This window comes from Cinclus cinclus, chromosome 2 (genome assembly GCF_963662255.1).
Source record: "Cinclus cinclus chromosome 2, bCinCin1.1, whole genome shotgun sequence".
Lineage (NCBI taxonomy): Eukaryota > Metazoa > Chordata > Aves > Passeriformes > Cinclidae > Cinclus > Cinclus cinclus.
The window spans coordinates 16,065,709-16,084,440 of record NC_085047.1 but is presented as its reverse complement, the minus strand read 5'-3'; the positions used below and the strand labels follow the sequence as shown (position 1 = coordinate 16,084,440).

The following is an 18,732-nucleotide window of genomic DNA, read 5'->3' as shown; positions in this document are numbered from 1 at the left end:
TCAAATCCTGCTCCCAGTACCAAATCCAGCTTCTGGACCCAAGTTCTGAGCCCTGCCCACATCACTGGTGTGTGGAGTCAGAGGGAAGAAGGACATGGGAGAATCTTGGGTGGGTTCAACCCTTCTGAAGCCTTTGTTCAAGCCTTTGTCAGTTTGTATTTTTTGTGATAAACCAAATAGAGCAAAGAGAGGGATTTGGAAGTGGGATAGGTTGCATTTCCCACTGAAAATATTAAACCCTGACTTTTTTGGCTGGGGCTGGGGCTAGGGCTAGGTTAGGGCTTAGCCTGAGCATTGTGGCCATCGAGGACAGCCTCACTATGTGTTTCAGCATCCCCAAAGCCCTCTGCTCTCCACCCAAGGAGGGAAAACCAGACAGCAGCTGCCGGTGCAGCTCTGGAACAAAGTGCTGACTTAGCCAGAAGCCTCCCCTGGCCCCCAGTTGCTTCCCAGCCCCTTCCCAGGCTGTTAGTAACTTGCACGTTTCAGCTGGGTGACTCAGAAGACAGTGAGAAGATATTTATAAGGAGCATTTAAAAGGCAGAGGCTGGTGGAGGGTTTTCTTCCTCCCTTCTCTTCTCTTGAGCTGGTGCCAGCTGAATGTGGCTGTGCTTCACTTGGCTGTGGAGTGGGGTCTGGAGGATGACCTATCCATGTCCCCTGGAGTTCAGTGTCTGCTTGCTATGAGGATGCTGAAGCTCCAGTGAAAACCTCCATGCAAACCCCTTGTTGTTGACAGGCACACTTAATCTCACCCCATTGTAGCAGATCCCTAATGCTACTGCCTGCGTGGGCAAAAGCAGGCAGGGCAGCCAGAATTTGGGAATACAAGGATTTGCAGCCCCTGCTGGTCCCCAGCCTGGCTCTAAGGCATAGAGCCCTGCCAAGCGGTGGCATCGATCAGCCTGGTGAGGATGTTGCTGCTTGGTGGTGATGCTCTGGGACATCTGTGCAGCTTTTTGGTGGTTTGGGGTTTATCCTCGCACCAGAGTTGCCATGTGTACTTACTCCTGCAGCGAGGATGTCTCCACAGCCCTGTCCTCAAGCCAATACTCATCTGGAGCCTGGCTGGAGGGACACAAGCTGTGAGTATTGTTGTGGTTTCCCTTGCTCTCCTCAAAATGGGGTCTTTCCCCATGTTTTCTACTAGTGTGATCACAGACAGGCAAATGGCAGCATCCTTCCTGCATGGAAAAAGGTGGAAGCCATGAAGGCTTTAAGTAAGAAACTGGGGTCAAGGAAGGTGGTGCTGGTGATGAGGAACAGTGCCAGTGCCAGAGTCCCTCACCTCCTGACTCAAGCTGGGTGATGGCAATTTTCTAGAATTTGACTGTCAGGTGCTCAAGCCAGGAACTCCTGCAATGGGATGGAACTCCTGCAGATGCTGAGAGAAGGGTCTTGGATCCTGAGTATGAACATCCTTGGGAGCTGCAGGATGTAGGGATCCCCCTTGGTCCTCCTGCAGCACCTTAGGGGTAGATCTTGGCCTCCCTTTGGCTGCTGAGGGGCTGAAGTTGGGCCTGAGGTTAGGATTAGGGTCAGGATCAGGGCTAAGGTTAGGGGTAGATCTAAGATTAGGGTTAGAGTTCGGGTCAGAGCTAGTGCTAAAGTTGGACTAAATTTAGATCTGGGTTTAGGGCTATGATCAAGTTTAGAACTACTGTTTGGGTTAGGGATAGGTTTAAGGTTAAGGCTAAAGCTAAGTTTAGCTTTAAGGTTAGATCTAGGGCTAAAATAAAGGATTTAGGATCAGGTTATATCTAAGAGTAGTGTTAGAGCTTGGGCTGAGTCTAGGGCTGGTGTTAGAGCTATGGCTAAGTTTAAGGCTCTGGGTAGTATTAGGAAGAGTAGTACTAATTTTAAGTTTATGCTTAGGTTTAGGGTTATTGTTAGCCCAGGATTAGATTTAGGGCTAGGGTTAGAACTGTGCTGCAGGTTAGTGTTACTATCCATGTTAGAGCTAGATTTAAAGCTTAGTTTAGTGGTAGGGTTATATTTAGGTTTAGATTCAGAGCTAGGCTGGGTCTAAGTTTAGGGTTAGAGCTATGGCTAGGCATAGGTTTATGGTTAGGTCTATGACTAGCATTAGGGTTAGTGCTGGATTAGACTTAGTGTTGGGTCTGCCAGGACAAAAGCATGCAGTGCTCCATTCTCCCCATCAGCACAGCCTTGTGGCCTTCCCATCCATGATTTTCCCCATTTAGCTGAGCCAGAGGCTCTCTGGGACCTGCCATGTGGTTTGGTTTTGTCTTGCACCTGTCCTGGCCTCACTGGGGACTGGGACAGATGCTGAGTCAGCAACACTGCTGGATGGAACCCCCAAAACTGGAGTGTTCTGCTAAAGCTCAGGTGAAGAAGAACAGTGCTGGCTGTGGACAAAGCAGGTCTGGAGGCATGAGAATTGTCCACGTGGAAATGCTACAGCCGAACTGCTGAGGGCTGAGCATTCCCCAAAATCAGCCCAAGGGCACTGAGGTGCCTTTTGGGTGCTGGTTTCCTTTGGCCAGACCCAAGATGAAGATGGATGCAGCAGCAGAGCTGGGTGAGCTCTTGCTTCAGAGGATGCCACAGGAAACAAGTTGCTCATGGTGGGAGCTGAGTATAGCGAACCCTATGAGGGTCTAACTATCTCCAGGGAAATTAGGCTCCTGAAAATAACTGTGGGTCCCTGTCAGGCACCTGCTGCTGATCCTGCACCTACCAGATCACCAGGACACACCTGGAACTGCTTGGGGTGGGATTCGTGCTATGTTGTGCCATGCTGTGGACTAGGCTGAGGAGCCACCAGTGCCAGTCGCTCCACATGTTTGGAAACCCAGAGTTCAGGGTAATATCCTTGGGGCCCCCCATATCCAGTTGTGACCATCTCCTCCACTTCAAGGGGATGAAACAGCCTGTCCCACTGTGCTGCTTCTGTGGGAATGCAGGGATGGAAAGAAAAGAAAGGAATAGCGTGGGAGCTGGCTCCTGGGGTGTGTGGGCACACTGTTTTGGTGAAGATGGAGGGCTCTGTGAAGGTGGGGACTTGGCACTGTTGGAGAAGCCCCTCTCCCCCACTGCGCGGGCAGGCACAGGGACAGGGACAGCAGGTCCGTGGGCTGGTGAGAAGTGCAGAGTCAGGCACGGTGTGCACAGAGCCTGGAGGGAGCTCCATGTGCCAGCTGAGAGTGCAGAGAGCTGTAGCGTGGGCAGGAGGACCCCAGTTATGTCCCTCAGTGCCCTCCTCCCTGGAACCCCAAATCTGCAGGCACAGCAGAGAACTGTTGTGCTCCCAGGAGGGGCTGTGGTGACACTCTGGGAACCCCGCTTCCATCCTTACCTGTGCAGCTCAGTTGGATCCCAGCTCCTGAACCAGCCCTGTCGTGAGGACTGTAACACTTGGAAGAGGACAAGGCTGGGGACTCTTCTCAGGTGGCACCTGGCTGCCAGTGCTCTGTCCAGGAACAGTGTGGCAGGGAAGCTGGAGCCAGCAGTTCAGCCACAGAAAAGCCATTAATTAATGGAAAGCATGATCGAGGATTAAAAGCCTGACATGCTCCGGCGTTGGTCCCAGTACCAGTGGGATCTTGACTGTGCCAGGGACCAACCCAGCAGGATGCACCAAGGGAGATTTAGTTTGGATATTAGGGAAGATTCCTTTCTTGAAAGGGTGCAGCACAAGCTGCCCAGGGTAGTGGTGGAGCCCCCATCCCTGGAGGGATTTAAAAGTTATGTGGATGTGGCACTTGGGAACATGGGTTAGTGGTGGGCTTGGCAGTGCTGGGGGAATGGTTTGATTTGATGGTCTCAGAGGGCTTGTCCAACCTCAACAATTCTGTTTCCATATTCCATATGGCATCTCCATGCCTGTCTCAAGGCTGAGCTGCATGCCTCCGCCAGTTCCATCTCTCCCCCAGTACCCACACCAGCCCCACCACTGGAAGTCTGCACAGCCAGTTCCCACCCCCAGTTGCCCCTCCCCTCCTCTAAGGGAAAGCTGAGACTTTGGAAGTTAAAAACTCAGCTCTGGAAAATGGGTTGAAAGTATCAGACAGAGCCACTCTCGCCCTGATGAGCCTCCAAGACATGAGAGGCTTTGAGCTGTGTCCTCTCTTGTCCCTCCACAGATGGTTCCCACTCCCTGCACTAACTCTGGCTCATGGGAATATTTAGATCATTTGGGAAGAAGTCCTGGCCCAGTGAGTGGCTCCCACTTGTGCCATGTTCACAGATGGAGAATCCAGTTAGAAATCTGTGATGTTGCTTGGGAGACAATCCGTGCTCCTGGGGAGCTGTGGTTCATGGAAAGCGTGGGGCAAGGAAAGCACAGGCAGGATCCCGGCTCATGCTTTATTCCCACTATTTTTGAGGGAAAAAAAGTGCTGGAAAGTAAAAAAAAAAAAAAAAAAGAAGAAGCAAAGGGTAGGTGATGAACACATGCTGAACCACCATCAACAGCAGCTTTTTTCCCCCCTCTAGTTACCAACTAAATGGACTAATTGAAAGATGAGTTGGCAGCATCTGTAGCGTTGCATTTATCCAAGGATAATTCCCCAGAGATTCAGGGTAACCCTGTTTACTCTCTCATCTTGCTATGCTCCTGCCTGGTTTGGCTCCCTTGGTGTGCTGGTGGCTTTGTTGGAGGTCCCCACGGTGGAGGGATTTGCAAGGATGCCATGCAACAGGGATGAATGGCATGCAGGGATGCCATTGCAGTAGGGGCAGGGATTTGCAGCCTTGCAGGGCTGCCAGGCTTTCCAGCCCTATCACTGAGACCAGCTGTGTTCCCTGTGGCTCCTGGCAGCCCCAGGGATTTGCAGGGATGCTGTACGACAGGAATGGGATTTACAGGAATGCCATACAACAGGGATTTGCAGGGCTGCCATTCAATGTGGACAGGGGTTTGTAGCCTTGCAGGGCTGCGAGGCTTTCCAGCCCCATCACCAGGGCCAGCTGCATTCCTGTGGCTCCTGGCAGCCCCGGGAGCTGCTCTCCCAGCCTGGCAGTGGGGGCAGCTGCTTGCATAGGACCTGATGCTCCAGGGCGGAGCACCCGGAGCAGTGTGTTTGCCAAGCAAACAGGGCTCAGCCTTCTGCAGCCGGATCAACAACCTCTCCACGTTTGCTCAGCAAATAAATCCCACCCGGCAAAGCTTTGGTGCTGCCGATCCCCTTCCCAACATTGCTCCTGCCAGCTGCTCTGCCACTGCCCAGCATCCTGCAGCACCTGCCCATTGTTATGCAGGTCGGGAATTGTTCAGGGCTCATGATGGTTTCAAATTAAACATGGCAGCTCAGCAGCCATCCCTACCTTTCTTGCCTTTAGATGCCAGGGTTGCTTAACTGTGTGTCCATGCTGGGATCTGTCCTGTGGATGTGCAGGGTGAAATCCTCCAGCTCTAGTGAAATGTTTTTGCTCTGGACTGAGCAATTGCAGGAATTTTCTGTCATTGCTGGAGGCTGGGGAAGATGGAAACTGCCTTGGCAGGTGATGGCCTGGGAGGTTGGCTGCTCTGGTGGTGGAGGAAAGGTGTCTGGCTGTGTGGGGATCCTGGAGCGCTACGCCAGAGCACCATGCCCTGCCATTGCTGCTTCCCTCGCTCCAGGCTCTCCTGTGCCCCTCCTCTGCCCCACACCATGTTCCCGCTGGGATCCTTGTCCCCCCATAACACACTGCCCACAACGAGGGCTCTGTTGAGATAGGGACAGATACCACCTCCCCTCTTCCCTTTGCCTGGAGACTATGGGATGTGATCCCAGCCATTTCATGGGCTGGTTGGCTGCTGCTCCAGCTGTCATCTTTCTCTGCTTCCCATTTATTTTCCCTTGTAGATACACTCTTTAGCCCTTGCCACCTGCAGAACTGGAACAACTCCCTTTGCCCAGACACTGTTGTCCACCTCAGGGATCCATTTGCTTCATGTTCCCTCATCCCTGAGGTTCTGGAGCCATATTCTTCCTTTTGCCTTCATGTCCAGAGCAGCAGGACTGTGTCTTGGTCAGAATGTGACTGTGGATCCTGAACATCCCATCTTCCTGCACCATCCCTGGCAGAGTGGACAGGCACTGGGGTCACCAGTGTCACCCCAAGGGGACACTGCTGCTTGCCCTGCCACAGAGCTCCCTGGCACTGGGGCCAAGCCACCTGCCAGCCTTCCAGCTTCTCTGAAGTCACCAGAGTCACTTGTGCTCTTATAGGCCACTAAGTGCTGTAATTACAGATATGCTTTAATTAACATAATTGCGTTTCTACACAAATAAAACATTTGGCACAGTTAATTCCAAGGCTGCAGCTCCAAACACAAGTCTTCCTGGCCCCCCTGTGGAGGTGGAAGAGGGGGCTGGCAGAGAGTGGGGTTCTCACCTCCCTGACAGGAGATTGTCCCAGTCCCAGCCAGAGCCTGGGCTAGAGCCCCCCATGCCCCACTGGAGTGTCCTGCCCTGGTTTGGTGGGGACAGCTGTGCTGGCAGACACTTGAATTGCTGGGACATAGCGCCAGGTTTGCTGGGATATGGCACTGGGATTCCTGAGGCACTGTACTGGCCTTGCTGGGACACAGTTCTGGGTTTAAACACAGCACTTGGCTTGTTGGGAAGTAGCACTGGAATTGCTGGAGCATGATACTGGACTTCCTGGAATACAGCAAGGGGATTGCTGGCCTGTAGTACTGGGCTTGTTCGGCCATGCCACTGGACTTGCTGGAACACTGTGTTGGAACTGTAGTGGAATAGGGCACTGGGATTTCTGGGATGCAGCAAACCCAGTGATTTGCTGGGAAACAGAACTGGATTTGCTGGGGTGCAGCCCCAGGATTGCTAGGACATAGCACTGGGTTTGCTGGGCCATGGTGCTCCATACTGGGCTTGCTGGGATGCAGCCCTGGGTTTGCTGGGACACAGCTGGAGCCCAGCTGTGCCCTTGCAGTTGTGCCAGGGGGTGTTCACCCTGGCTGGGCAATGGGCATAATGGGTGGATCTGGCCCCCCACCCCATCCCATCCCATCCCATCCCATCCCATCCCATCCCATCCCATCCCATCCCATCCCATCCCATCCCATCCCATCCCATCCCACTCCCTCTCCCACTCCCACTCCCACTCCCAGAGTTGCCCCCAGGGTGCTCTGCCTTCCCAGCACCGAGAGGCCTCTCAGTCCCCATTCCCTCTTTAGCAGGAGTCTGTTCTTTAGCAGACCCCAGAGCTCACCATATTCTTAGGAGTCTTTGGATGAAGGCTGGAGCTGGCGGCAGCATGCCAGGAAGATGCCAGGAAGAACTGGGAAAATGGCTGATGCTCATGTGCTAAAATGCCCTTTTCATTTAAAAAACACAGAAGAAAAAGGGAAAAAAACATATTCCATTTTTCTCCAGCTGAAAATGAAAGTGATTATGTAACGAGCAATAAATTACAGAAAGGAATGAGTCATTGGAGCAAATCCCAAGAAAGGCACAGTATTTTTAGCTCCAGCACCCTGTGCTGTACTGTGCATTAACCCTTGCAGGACTTGGCCCCCTACTTCAACCTGCCCCTAGGGCGATCCCCCCAGAGGCATCATATTGGTTTCTCTGAGGATTTTGTTCCTGTGACATTTCCAGGGGAAGATGGAAATTATGTAAGCTGTGGGCCCATCAACCCTCCTTTGTATGGGATGCTTATGGGTGGTCCAGGGTATACTGCTCACCCCAGATCCATGTCCCCATCCCGGGCTAAGCCCCTGCTTTGCTTCCCCTCTGCTCATTCCCACTGGGATAATTAAGCCTGATCCCTTCCTGAGACCCTGGGCACCATGGTTGTTTCCTTGCCAAAGAGCCTGAAGAATTAATTAGGAAATAAAAGCGAGGAACAAATTAATTGGAAGAGAACTAGCGAGGGAGCAAGTGAGCAACACTGCTTTAATCCAGGTTAAATTGGGGAGTGATTGCTTTGCTAACAGAAGAGATGATGAGGGAGAATTGGAGCAGGCAGGTGCCAGGTGAGACAATGGCAGCAAGCATCCAGATGCCAAGGGATGCCCATGGAGAGCTGTACTGAGTGGGGAGGAAAATCCTGGGGACACCAGTGGGAAGCTGGAAGAGGAATCTGGAAGAGAGGCTCAGAGCATCCTAGGGTCAGGGCTCAGAGTGTCCCAGGATCACCACTCAGACCATCCTTGGGGGCCCAGAGCTTGGAACACCCCTAGGAAGAGGGCTCAGAACATTCTTAGGATTAAGGCATGGAGCACCCATTGGAACAGGGCTTAGGGCATCCCTGGAGTCAGGACTTGGAACATCCCTTTCTTGAGTGACACTGTCATTCATGCCTACTTTTGAGAATCGTGTAGGGTCACGTACCAGCGCAGGGACAGGGACTCTATTCCCTGTGTGCCACATTTCAGGTATCTCCAAGCTGGTGGGAACCAGGCCTGCTTCTCCGTCTCTGAACAGACCCCTGGGTGCTCATGGTGGCACCACACTCCTTTGTCACCTAGCAGCAACCCCACCCTGAAATAAGGGGCCAAGGAAAGTGGCAAGGATGAGTGAGAGCTGGTGGCCAAGTCCTCGTGTCCTGCAGCTGGAGTGGGGTCATCTTGGAGTGACACAGTCAGTGCCAATGGACGTCATCTCCTCGTTATTTTATTTAACCTGGCAGTAAATTCCTGTCCTCCATATGCTTGGGCTGAGATCTTCCTTATTGCTGCTGGGCCACCTGGAATAGTGGCATGGCACTCCATGTCCAGGGACTGCTGTACCCCCAGTACACGCTGTCCCACGGGCACCTGCTGTCCTTTCTCCTGCTGTATGCTCTCATTCTGGCACATGCTTTCCCCAAAATCCATGTGTCCCTCCAGAGACATCCTATCCCTCCAGGCAACCCCTGTCCTTATGGACACGTGCTGTCCCTTGTCAGACATGCTGTCCCCTGCAAACGTGCTGTCTTTTCAGGCACCTGCTCACCCTCAAGACACATGCTGTCCCCAGGTGTGCAGTGTCCTTCCAGACACGCAGTGTTCCCGAGATGCATGCTGTCCTCACAGATGTCACCTGTACCTCTGGACATGTGCTGGTCCCACAGATGTAGGCTGTCCCTCTGGATACATGCTGTCACCCTGGATGCAGGTTGTCCCTCTGGACACGCTGTGCTTCTGGGTTCAGGCTGTCACCCACGGACACATGCTGTCCTCCGGGACTCAGGCTGTTTCCATGGACACACTTGTCCCTGTGGATGCGTGCTGTCCCCATGGATACATGCTGTCCTGATGGATACATGCTGTCCCTTTGGACACATGCTGTCCCTTTGGACACATGCTGTCCCCATGGACACATGCTGTCCCCTTGGATGCATGCTGTCCCCCTGTATTCAGTTTATCCCCATGGACACACACTGTCCCCCTGGATGCATGCTCTCACCATGGCATATACTAATCCCCTGGATTCAGGCTGTCCCCATGGATATGCCTTCCCCCTCACACCTCTGAGGGGACAGTGCTCTGTCCCTGCCCACACAGGATAATCTCATGGGACAGGCTGTGTGAGACTCAGGAGATGAAAACCCACTAGCCAGGCTGGAGATGCTGGTGGCCACCATGCCTGGAGCTTGTCCATGAGGACTGTGTGAGCTCTCTGGCAAAGCAGACAAAGAATGGGGAGAAATGGGAACAAAGCAGAGAGACATCTCAGCCCCACAGGGACCTGCCCACCACAGTGGGACCAGCAGGGCTCTGCCTTCCCATTTGTTCCCCTAATCAGCCCTGTCGTGTGTGGGCTGCCAGTGGCCCCACAGCCCTTGCTGTGCTCTGAACTGTCTCCATAGAGACCCTCTAAAGGCTCCATCACTTACTCATCAGTGGTATCACTTCAGCTCAACTCGAAGGAACCCACAAGGAGCATCAAGTCCAACTCCTGGCCCTGCACAGCACCATCCCCAAGAGTCACATCATGTGCCCAAAAGTGCTGTCCAAATGCTGCTTGAACTCTGTCAGGCTTGGTACTGCCCTGGGGAGCCTGTTCCAGTGACCAGTCACCCTTGGGTAAAGAACTTTTCCTAATATCCAACCTAATCTTCCCCTGACACAACTTCAGACCATTCCCTGGGGACTGTCACTGGTCACCAGAGAGCAGAGATCAGTGCCTGCCCCTCCTCTTCCCCTCAATGAAGTCGTACCTGCAATGAAGTCTCCCCTCAGTGTCCTCTCCTCCAGGCTGAACAGACCAAGTGACCTCAGCCACTCCCCATACAGCTTCCCCTCAAGGCCCTTCACCACCCTGATTGCCCTCCTTTAGACTCTTTCTAGTGGCTTAACTATTGGTCTTTTATATTTTGTGATGCCCACAGCTGCGCCCAGCACTCAAGGTGAGGCTGCCCCAGTGCAGAGCAGGGTGGGACAATCCCCTCCCTCAGTCAGCTGGTGATGCTGGGCCTGATGTTCCCCCAGGACATGGGTGTCATTCGTGTGACTCACCTTCAACTTACTGTTGACCAGCACCCCCAAGTCCCTTTCCATGACACTGCTTTCCAGCAAATTATTTCCCAGTTTGTACATACATGGGTGTGCAGAATCCTTGTTGAATTTCATGCACTTACTTGGTGATTTTCCAACTCCCCAGTTTGTCAGCAATCCCTCCCAGTTTTTTATTGTCTGTGAACTTGCTTAGTCCAAACTTCCAGTCCTGTGTCCAAGTAATTTATAAAGATATTGAAGAGCATAGGACTTCCTCATCCCTTCCTCATCCCTTCCTCATCCCTTTGTTATCCTGCTTTGAATCCAATGATAGTCCAAGCCCCAGACCTGATGCAACCAGGTCCCTGCAGTTGGCATCTCTGGGGGCCATCCTCACAGAGAGGCTGGTGCCAGGACACCCCCATCTCTACCCAGCCTGAGATCATTCTGGGCTCTGGCTCCTATGGTGGATCAAGGGATTCACCTGGACCTTGGATCCCACCCTGCTGGCGTTCTGGGGGTTTCTGGGGGTGACAGTGGTACACACACACTCACTCACTCGCATGCACAACAGCTGCAGGCACAGCTCTTCCTTGCTTCTACATGTTCCCAACTCTCCTGCTGCTCCCAGCAGGTCCGTGCTGTGAACCCACCTGATGCCACAGAGTCTCCTAGCAGCCCTACCAGTGCGCCTGGCACTGTTCAGGTGAGGGATGCCTCATCATTCTCTGCCCCACAGCATTCCCTGCCCTGCAGCAATCCCTGCTCCACTGGGGCACTGCAGCTGTGTCCAGGGCACTGGTGAGATTTATCCATGGGGAAACCACAGAGCAGTAAATGGGATATCGATCAGGTGCCATTGTGGGGATTAGTGCAGAGCGGAAGAGCAGATGGATTGATTTCTGATGGGATTTAGAGCTGTCAGTGTACCTTGGATTAGCAGCTTCAGAGGAATAACACTCCAATTCATTCACAGATCCAGCAGGTCCCCCATGCTCAGCTGAGTCTCAGTCATCTCTTTTTCTATGGGCAGGACCCCAGCCTTATGTGCCACCTGCATTGGCCACAGTGTCCCCTCCTTTCCCAGAGGACAGGGATGCTCCAGAAGGCTGCTGCACAGTCCTGTGCCTCTACAGAGCCAGCATCTGGCTGTTGGTGCCACAGTTTAATGGAGCATTGCTGATCCTACATGACTCACAGCAGTCCTGGCCCAGCTGGGAACAGCCAGGCATGCTGCCCTCCTGCCCTGCTCTCCTCCCATCCCAGTGCTCCCAGTATATCCAATATGCCCACAGATGCTGCTCTGAGAGCAGGTTGCTGCAGTTGCTAGGGATGGGGATAAATGGGATTTCAGGGTTACACAGGGAGTGAAGGCTCATCTTGGTGCCTTAACTCCCCAAAATCTTTTACTTTGAGAGTTTGGCACCATTTGCTGCCAGCACCTCCCAGGGAAAAAACTGGTGTGGGGTTTATCTCAGTGTCTTTGGTGCGGAATATTCCATTACCATGGAATAAAGGTTAATATTTACTCGCCTGCATGAACTTTATTCCCACTGATGCCATGAGACACCCTCCAGATGGGATGCGGGGTGGCTGCTCCCCAAGTTCCCAGGAAGAGACAGGAGACACAGCGCTGATTGATCCACTCCAGGTTGGGACCAAGGGAAAACTACAGGATGGATGGAAATGTGGGAAGAGGATGGATGGAAATGTGGGAAGCCCACACTGCTGCCTCTCCTCAGCACCTACAGTTATTACCCAGCAGCTCCAGGGCTGGGTTCTGAGGCTGTGTGTGTCCATCTGACTGCTCTGATGTTCCCATCCAAGGGATGCCGTTCCTGGAACACACAGAAGAGCCGGGAAGCAGCTCATAATTACCCCAGGACTGACTGGGAAATGAACAATGATGCATGGATGCAACGGTGGTACTGAAGCTCAAGTCCCTGCACCCTTGCGTCCCTGGACCTATGTCCCGTTCCCCTGTCTCCAGGTGCCCCTGTGTCCCTACACTGCCATGTCCCTGTGTCCCTGCTCCTGTGTCACTCCACCCCCATGTCCCTGCATTCCTGTGTCCCATTTCCTTGTGTCCCTGTCCCAAGGCCTTTGTGTCTATACCCCTGTATCCCACCACCTGCCCCCCAGTCCTCCCCCATGTCCCTGCAGCTCCTGTGTCCCTGCACCTCTGTGTACCACCCCCTGCCCCCAGGCACCTCTGGTTGAGCACTGGGGACAGCTCTGTGCTGTGTCCTTGTTCCCAGCAATGGCTTTGTGTTCCCTGAGCAGCTGTGCTGGCTGTGAGCTGCCCCATGCTTGACTCTGGTGACACGGTTGTGCCAGGTTCAGCATGGATCCTGCCAGCTCCCAGCCCCTTGGGGTGTTCCCACTGCTGGCCCCGCAGGGAATCTGCTATTCGCACCGTGAATCTGCTTTATTCATGGATTCTCGGACCTGCATCCGTGCCAGCAGGACCCGTTCAGGCTGGGGTGACGCTTGGTACCTGCAGCGGGATGAACCCACAGAGGGGATTCCACACCTCAATCTCGGGGATCTGGCAGCTCTGGTGGCGTCCTAGTCAGAAAGACGGGCACTGTGAGACGCTGCCCTGGGGGGCTGCGTCGGGTTTAGGTATTCATGGTCCTGTGCTAGTCCCGGGGAGAGACGCCCGTCGCGCTGTGTCACCCCCAGGGGCAGGACCACCTGGAGGCCGGGGTTGCTGCGGCAGGGTGCTCGGGATCAGCCGCCCGGGAGCTCCCGGTGGCTCTGGCCACTAGATGGCCCCGCGGCTCCACTGGCCACCCTGAGCCTCCTCCGGGACCCCCGGCCCGGCATCCCGGGGGTCAGGGTGCAGGAAACGAGATGGAGGGTGCAGCATGCAGAGTATCCCTAAACCCTACCCTGTTTGGCCCGTGCCTCGAGGTGGCATCTCCTTGTCACCACCTGTCCTTAACGAGGGCTGAGAGACGATGCGAGAAGGTCGAGTCCTTTACGAGCCAGGAGCGAAACCCCAGAGCGCCCTGTTCCTGAAGAGCACCCCGGGGACAGGGATACAGAGGTGCAAGGACATGGTGGTGCCTGGGTAGGGAGTGGGACATGGGACTGCAGGAGCACAGGGACGTGGAGGGGCAAGGATACAGGGGTGCAGGGACACGGGAGTGCCTGGGGACTAGGGAGTCCCGGGATGCGAAGAAAAGAGAGGGGCATCCTCCCCCACACCAGAACTTCCTCCTCTGCCCAGAAGAGGAGGAGGAGGATGAGGAGGATGAGGAATGGAGATTGTCGCGCTGCCGGTGTCCCTCTCACTGTGTGGCATGTGGCCATCGTGTGACGGCTGAGCACGTCGACCTTCCATGCAGATTGCTTGGGGCCATTGGGGCAGGTGCAGCATCCCGAAATCCTGGTACTTGTCTCGGAGGCGGGTGGGGGGGAAAGGGGAGGAGGTGTCACTCCTCGCTGAAGGCAGTGGGGGATTCTGTAGGAGGGTGGGGGCGAACAGACCCTATGAGGGGTCCCCAAGATGGGGATCCCTCCCTATCCAAGAGAGGGATGCTGGGTGGGACCCCTTCAGTATCCACTGGGATGCGGGGCAGGGAAGACTTTCTGATGCAGTACTGAGCCCTGCATCAGTGCTACCCTAGGGCAAGTGATGGGATGAGATTCCGGCCTCTCCATCACAGACGATGAGGGGAAGATCTCCCCAACCCAAACGTGAGGCATATCCTTTAAGGGGGCAGGGGTCGCTTTATTGGGAGGTGAAATATGCCCCAGAAGGGTGAAGGGGCAAGGGGGAAACTCCTGGCCCGATCCCCACGAGAGGAGGGTTTGACAAGGAGGGGGATTGTTGCCCTCTCAGATACCAGACCCGTCATGGGACACCCGGTACCTGCCCCACAAGGAAAGCACTGCCAGCCCCGCGCTCCAGAGCGGAGCCGCCCAAACTGGAGAGCGATGCCCTGATCCTTTCCCCGCATGGGCGCCTCCGCCCCACCCCGGGCTCCCCTTCCACCACCCCACACTGGGACTCCCACCTTTGACCCCCTCCCAATACGGAGGAGTGACATCCCGGCCCACTTCCCACATCGGGACCACCTTCTCGACCCCCGTCCCACACCGGGGACCCCCACTACGCATTGGAGAGTGATGTCCGACCCCCTCGCCACCCCACACCTCCCCGCCCATCCTCGCTTCTCAGAACCCCGCGGAGCCGCTGCCCCGCGCAGCAGGTGCGGGGCGTGTCGTGATCGGACGTATCGTGACGGGGCGTGTCGCGGCGGGGGCGTGCCCGCAGCCTGCGGGCGGTGCGGGGGTACGCGGGACCGGGATGGTGCCGGGATGGTGCCGGGATGGTGCCACGGCTCCTTATCGCGCTCCTTCGCTTTTTCAGCCGCGGGTTCCTGCGGGCGGGGGACGCCGCTCCCGGCCCCGAGGCGCTACAGGTAGGGACGTCGGGACCTCCACCCCGAGGGGGCCCCCGCACCTCCCTCCCACTCGGGACCCTTCTCTTCTCAACCCGGATTTCCATCCCCAACCGCGTCCCCTCCCATTCGGGACCCCAGTCCCAACTATCTCCCGTTCCACCTGGGACCCTCAACCCACCCTCATCTCCCACCCGGGAACTCAGATTCATCTCCGCTCCTAACCCGGGACCCCGACCCACGGCCCCTGACACCTGGGACACCCGATTCACCTGCCCTGCTACTGGGGACCCCCACCCCAAGCGCTTCTTCTCCCACCCGGGACCCTCAACCCTCCTCCCCTCCCAAACCCACCTCCTCTCCCAGCCGGCACCCCCATTCCCACGGCTTCCCTTCCCGCTGGGTCCCGGGGGCGGTGGTGGGGGTCCCCGTGTTTGTGCTGTGGGGCGGGGCTGGGAGCGAGCCGGGGCTCCCGACTCGCCGTGCTCGGCGCTGTAAGGGATAAGGGGCGATGGGAGCGGGGATTCTGGACTTCCCATCCCTTCCCGCACCAGGGCCGGGGGGGGGGGCTTTCCCGAGCACGTTTGCACCGCTAGTCTCCCCCTTTTCGGTGGGGGGCTCAGAACCCCACGGTCAGAGCTCGACAGGGAAACTGAGGCACGAATGGGGCTTTTTGTGTCCCCCCCCACCCCGAGGCTTGGGGACACGCTGGGCTTCATGTAGGAAAGAGGCAGCGGGTTGGGGGGGGCGGGGGGTGCGGATCCCGGCGGGATCCCGGGAGGAAATGGGCTGGACTGGGAGGGAGGGGGTGGGGGGTGGCCCGGTCCCCGGGGGGACCCCCACGCCCTGCCGCAGCCGCGCCAGGAGCCCGGCCGCGCCATGGGGACTCTCCAGGACGCTGTGAGCAACCCTGGGGAAAGGGATACCCGGGGGATCCTCGGGAGTCCAACGGGAGTCCATTCTGTCCTGGGGTGTTTGGGGGTGTCTGGGGGTTCCGTTTGTCTGGGGGGGTTGGGGTCCCCCCTTGCCCGTGTCCTCTGGCCCCGCTGGCAGTGGGAGCCTCAAGAGCTCAGCTGCGTATTCCATCCTGCGGCCAGACCCTCGGGGTGGGTGTTCTGGGAAGGAGGGAGCCCCTTCTGCAACCCCAGCAGGACCCAGCTTTGAGCCCCCCAACCTCCTTGCACCAGATGAACATTTTGGGGAGATGGAGGCTGTGTCCCAGTATGTGGGTGGGAAAACACTTGTTCCTGCCTGCTCCTGCGCCTTCGAGCATGCCCAAATTTGGGGAGGGGTAACTTGAGGGGGGGTTCTTCCCCTCTCTGTTCGCCTGGATGGATCCCTGACCTGTGTGCCGATGGTTTTGGGTGTGAGAACATTGGCCTTGGTCCCCGGGGGGGGGGGGGGGGGGTACAGCTACTTGGGGGGCTCCAGGGGGTTCAAAACAAGAGCGAGGACACGGAGATTCAGGCTGGGAAATGAAGGGAAGGAAACGCTCTCTGGGAAATTGCCGAAAGCTGCTGACGGAGAGAAAGAAGCCGAGCAGGGCCAGTGTGCCCCGGGCGGGGGGGAAATGAGCCCCCCTCCCCCTCCGGATGGGAAGGTAGCAGCTTGAGGACATCGGAACTGTCAGCACGGGGGTGGGATGTGACACTCCTTACTGCCCAGTGCAGTGATATGGGGGTCCCTGTGATCCCTCTCCATCCTGGCCCTCCAGAACCCAACTGGGCCTGACCTAGGAGGGTGCTGGCAGCTGGGCAGGCTCTGAACCCCGGACACAGCCCTCCAAGGGGATCTGGGGGTGGGGGGTAAGGGAGCCACAACTCCCAGCCTGGGAGGTACAAAACCCACCCAAATGGGGTGGTGGTGGGCAGACTGGTTTTAGACCAGACCACCAGTGCTGGGATGGCAACAAGGAGAAGGAGGGGGAGTGGATCACATGGTGGGGCAGAGATGCAGCCCCAGCTATCGCTGGTATGTGAGGCCACAGTGGCAATGGCATGTGACCCAGGATGTATGAGGAGTGAGTGGTGGAGATGGATCCTGCCCCCTCCCCACCCAGCACATCCCAGCCCAGGGTGGGTGAGGAACAGCTCATCCCCCACAAAGCATCACAGGACCCCTGTCCCCATTGGTGTACTGGCTGCATCTGGAACTCCCATCCCCTAGCCTGGGGGGCATATAGGGGGTATAGAGGGCTTGGAGTGTTATTATCCCCCAGCACCCTGCAATGGGGTGAGGCTGAGAATGTCTGTTCCTCCTCTCCTTCCCCGCCACCAGCTCCAATACAATTACCTGCAGACTGGATCATGAATCAAACCCTAATTGATACATGTTCACAGCCTGGAGAAGCAGGATGGGTTGAGGGGGGGCTCCCCCACTGTCCCCAGGGATTGGTAGGGGACTGTGGGGGACTACAGTCAGGCCAAGTGTGCCTGAATGTACTGACCTGCTGGGGATTGGGTGGCCTCAGCCAGCATCGTGGGGCTCCTCCTGCCTCAGTTTCCCCCTGTGTGGGACCAGCCACGTTCAGCAGGCTGAGGGCAGTGAGGGGACATGCGTGTGCGGGCGTTTGTCCTTGCGTTTCCTCTGGCAGACACAAACACATCAGCAGGGCAATAAAGGGGAGGAAAGGGCCGTGGCGGCTTCTTTCCATTACATGCGGCAGGGCTGGCTTCCTCCCACGCAGCAGGGCTGAGGGGTAGAGCTAGATCCCCAAACTGGGATGGGTGGGTGCACCCCAGAGTCTCCCAGCCAGGTGGTCCCTACAGGCCTAAGGTGTGGGGGTCTCAAGGAGTGACTGCTTGCAGGTGTGGAATCAGCCTGTGCTGGCACTGCAGTGCCCTGGTTCTGGTTTTTGAGGGGCAGTGGGGTTTGGGATATAAGTTCCAGTGCTCTCATGCCCCATGACATCACCCAGGAGGAGAGGTCTGAGGTGGGAGTGCTCTGCTGCACCCCAGACAGGGGAGTTGGGGTAGGGGTGGGTGTTCCTGCTGCACCCCAAGCAGAAGGAGTTAGAGGGGATTAGTCCTGCTGCACCCTGGACATTGAGAAGCTGGGATCAGGATGTTCCTGTTGCAGGATGACATGGTGCCATCTTCCCCCTGAATGGGATTGGCCCCGTGGGGAACCTTGGCTTTTTGGAGTTGAGCTGTGACATTTGGCGGGGAGGTGATGGGCTGGGATCCCCTGCAAGCCTGGGTCTGGAGGGTGGCCCTCTGGGAGCTGAGTCCATGGATTGGGGACTAGCCTGGGACGTTTGCAGCTGAGTTCCATTGCATACCCACCCTGGCCACTCCATGGATGTGGGGGAGAGGATTGTGGGGACCTGCCCGAGGGAGCCATGGGGTGGAAAATGCCAGGGAGTAGACCTAGCTCCTGTGCCTCCCTCCTCTTGGTGCAGGAGGGATCACTGCTCCTGGCCCAGTTCTGGCAGATGCAGGGTGTCTTGCACCTTTGGATGTCCTGGCCGCAGCTTTGGAACCCCCCTATAGACAAGAGGGGCTGGAGGCCAGAACCCTGGCTGGGTGCTGACCCATTAAACACCAGTACTGAGATAATTTCTGCCATGTAATGGGTTTTGTTCTTCTCCTGGCCGTGCCTCAGTTTCACCATCTGAGCAGCAAGACCCCCCCCCCCCCCCCCCCCCCCCCCAATTCCTAGACCCCTTCAAGGCAATTAAGAGCTGCATCCCACCGCCAAACCCTCTCAGGCATGGAAAATAAGAGCAGTTCCTGTATAGTCAAAGTGGAACCCCCTGGGGGGGGTGGGGCAGGGCAGCTCTACCAGCCCCCAGCTCCCCACACCCTGCTCCGGAGCACTGCCCAAATCGAATTCCTCCCCAGCTGCAGATGGCCAGGAATTCAATTTTCCCAGATCCCATCAGAGGCTGATAAATGAGGCCCCTAATCACTGTGCAGATCCCATTAG

The 18,732-nt window shown here is 56.4% G+C and overlaps 1 protein-coding gene across 1 annotated transcript in view; it reads left to right on the top strand.

Annotated features, from left to right (window-relative positions):
• PDE2A (phosphodiesterase 2A) overlaps positions 1–18,732 on the top strand; it is a 38,764-nt gene that overhangs the window by 3,844 nt on the left and 16,188 nt on the right. Inside the window, exon 2 of the mRNA XM_062511829.1 lies at positions 14,775–14,826. Coding sequence (XP_062367813.1) covers positions 14,775–14,826 — 52 coding nt within the window. The remainder of the gene's footprint in view (positions 1–14,774; positions 14,827–18,732) is intronic.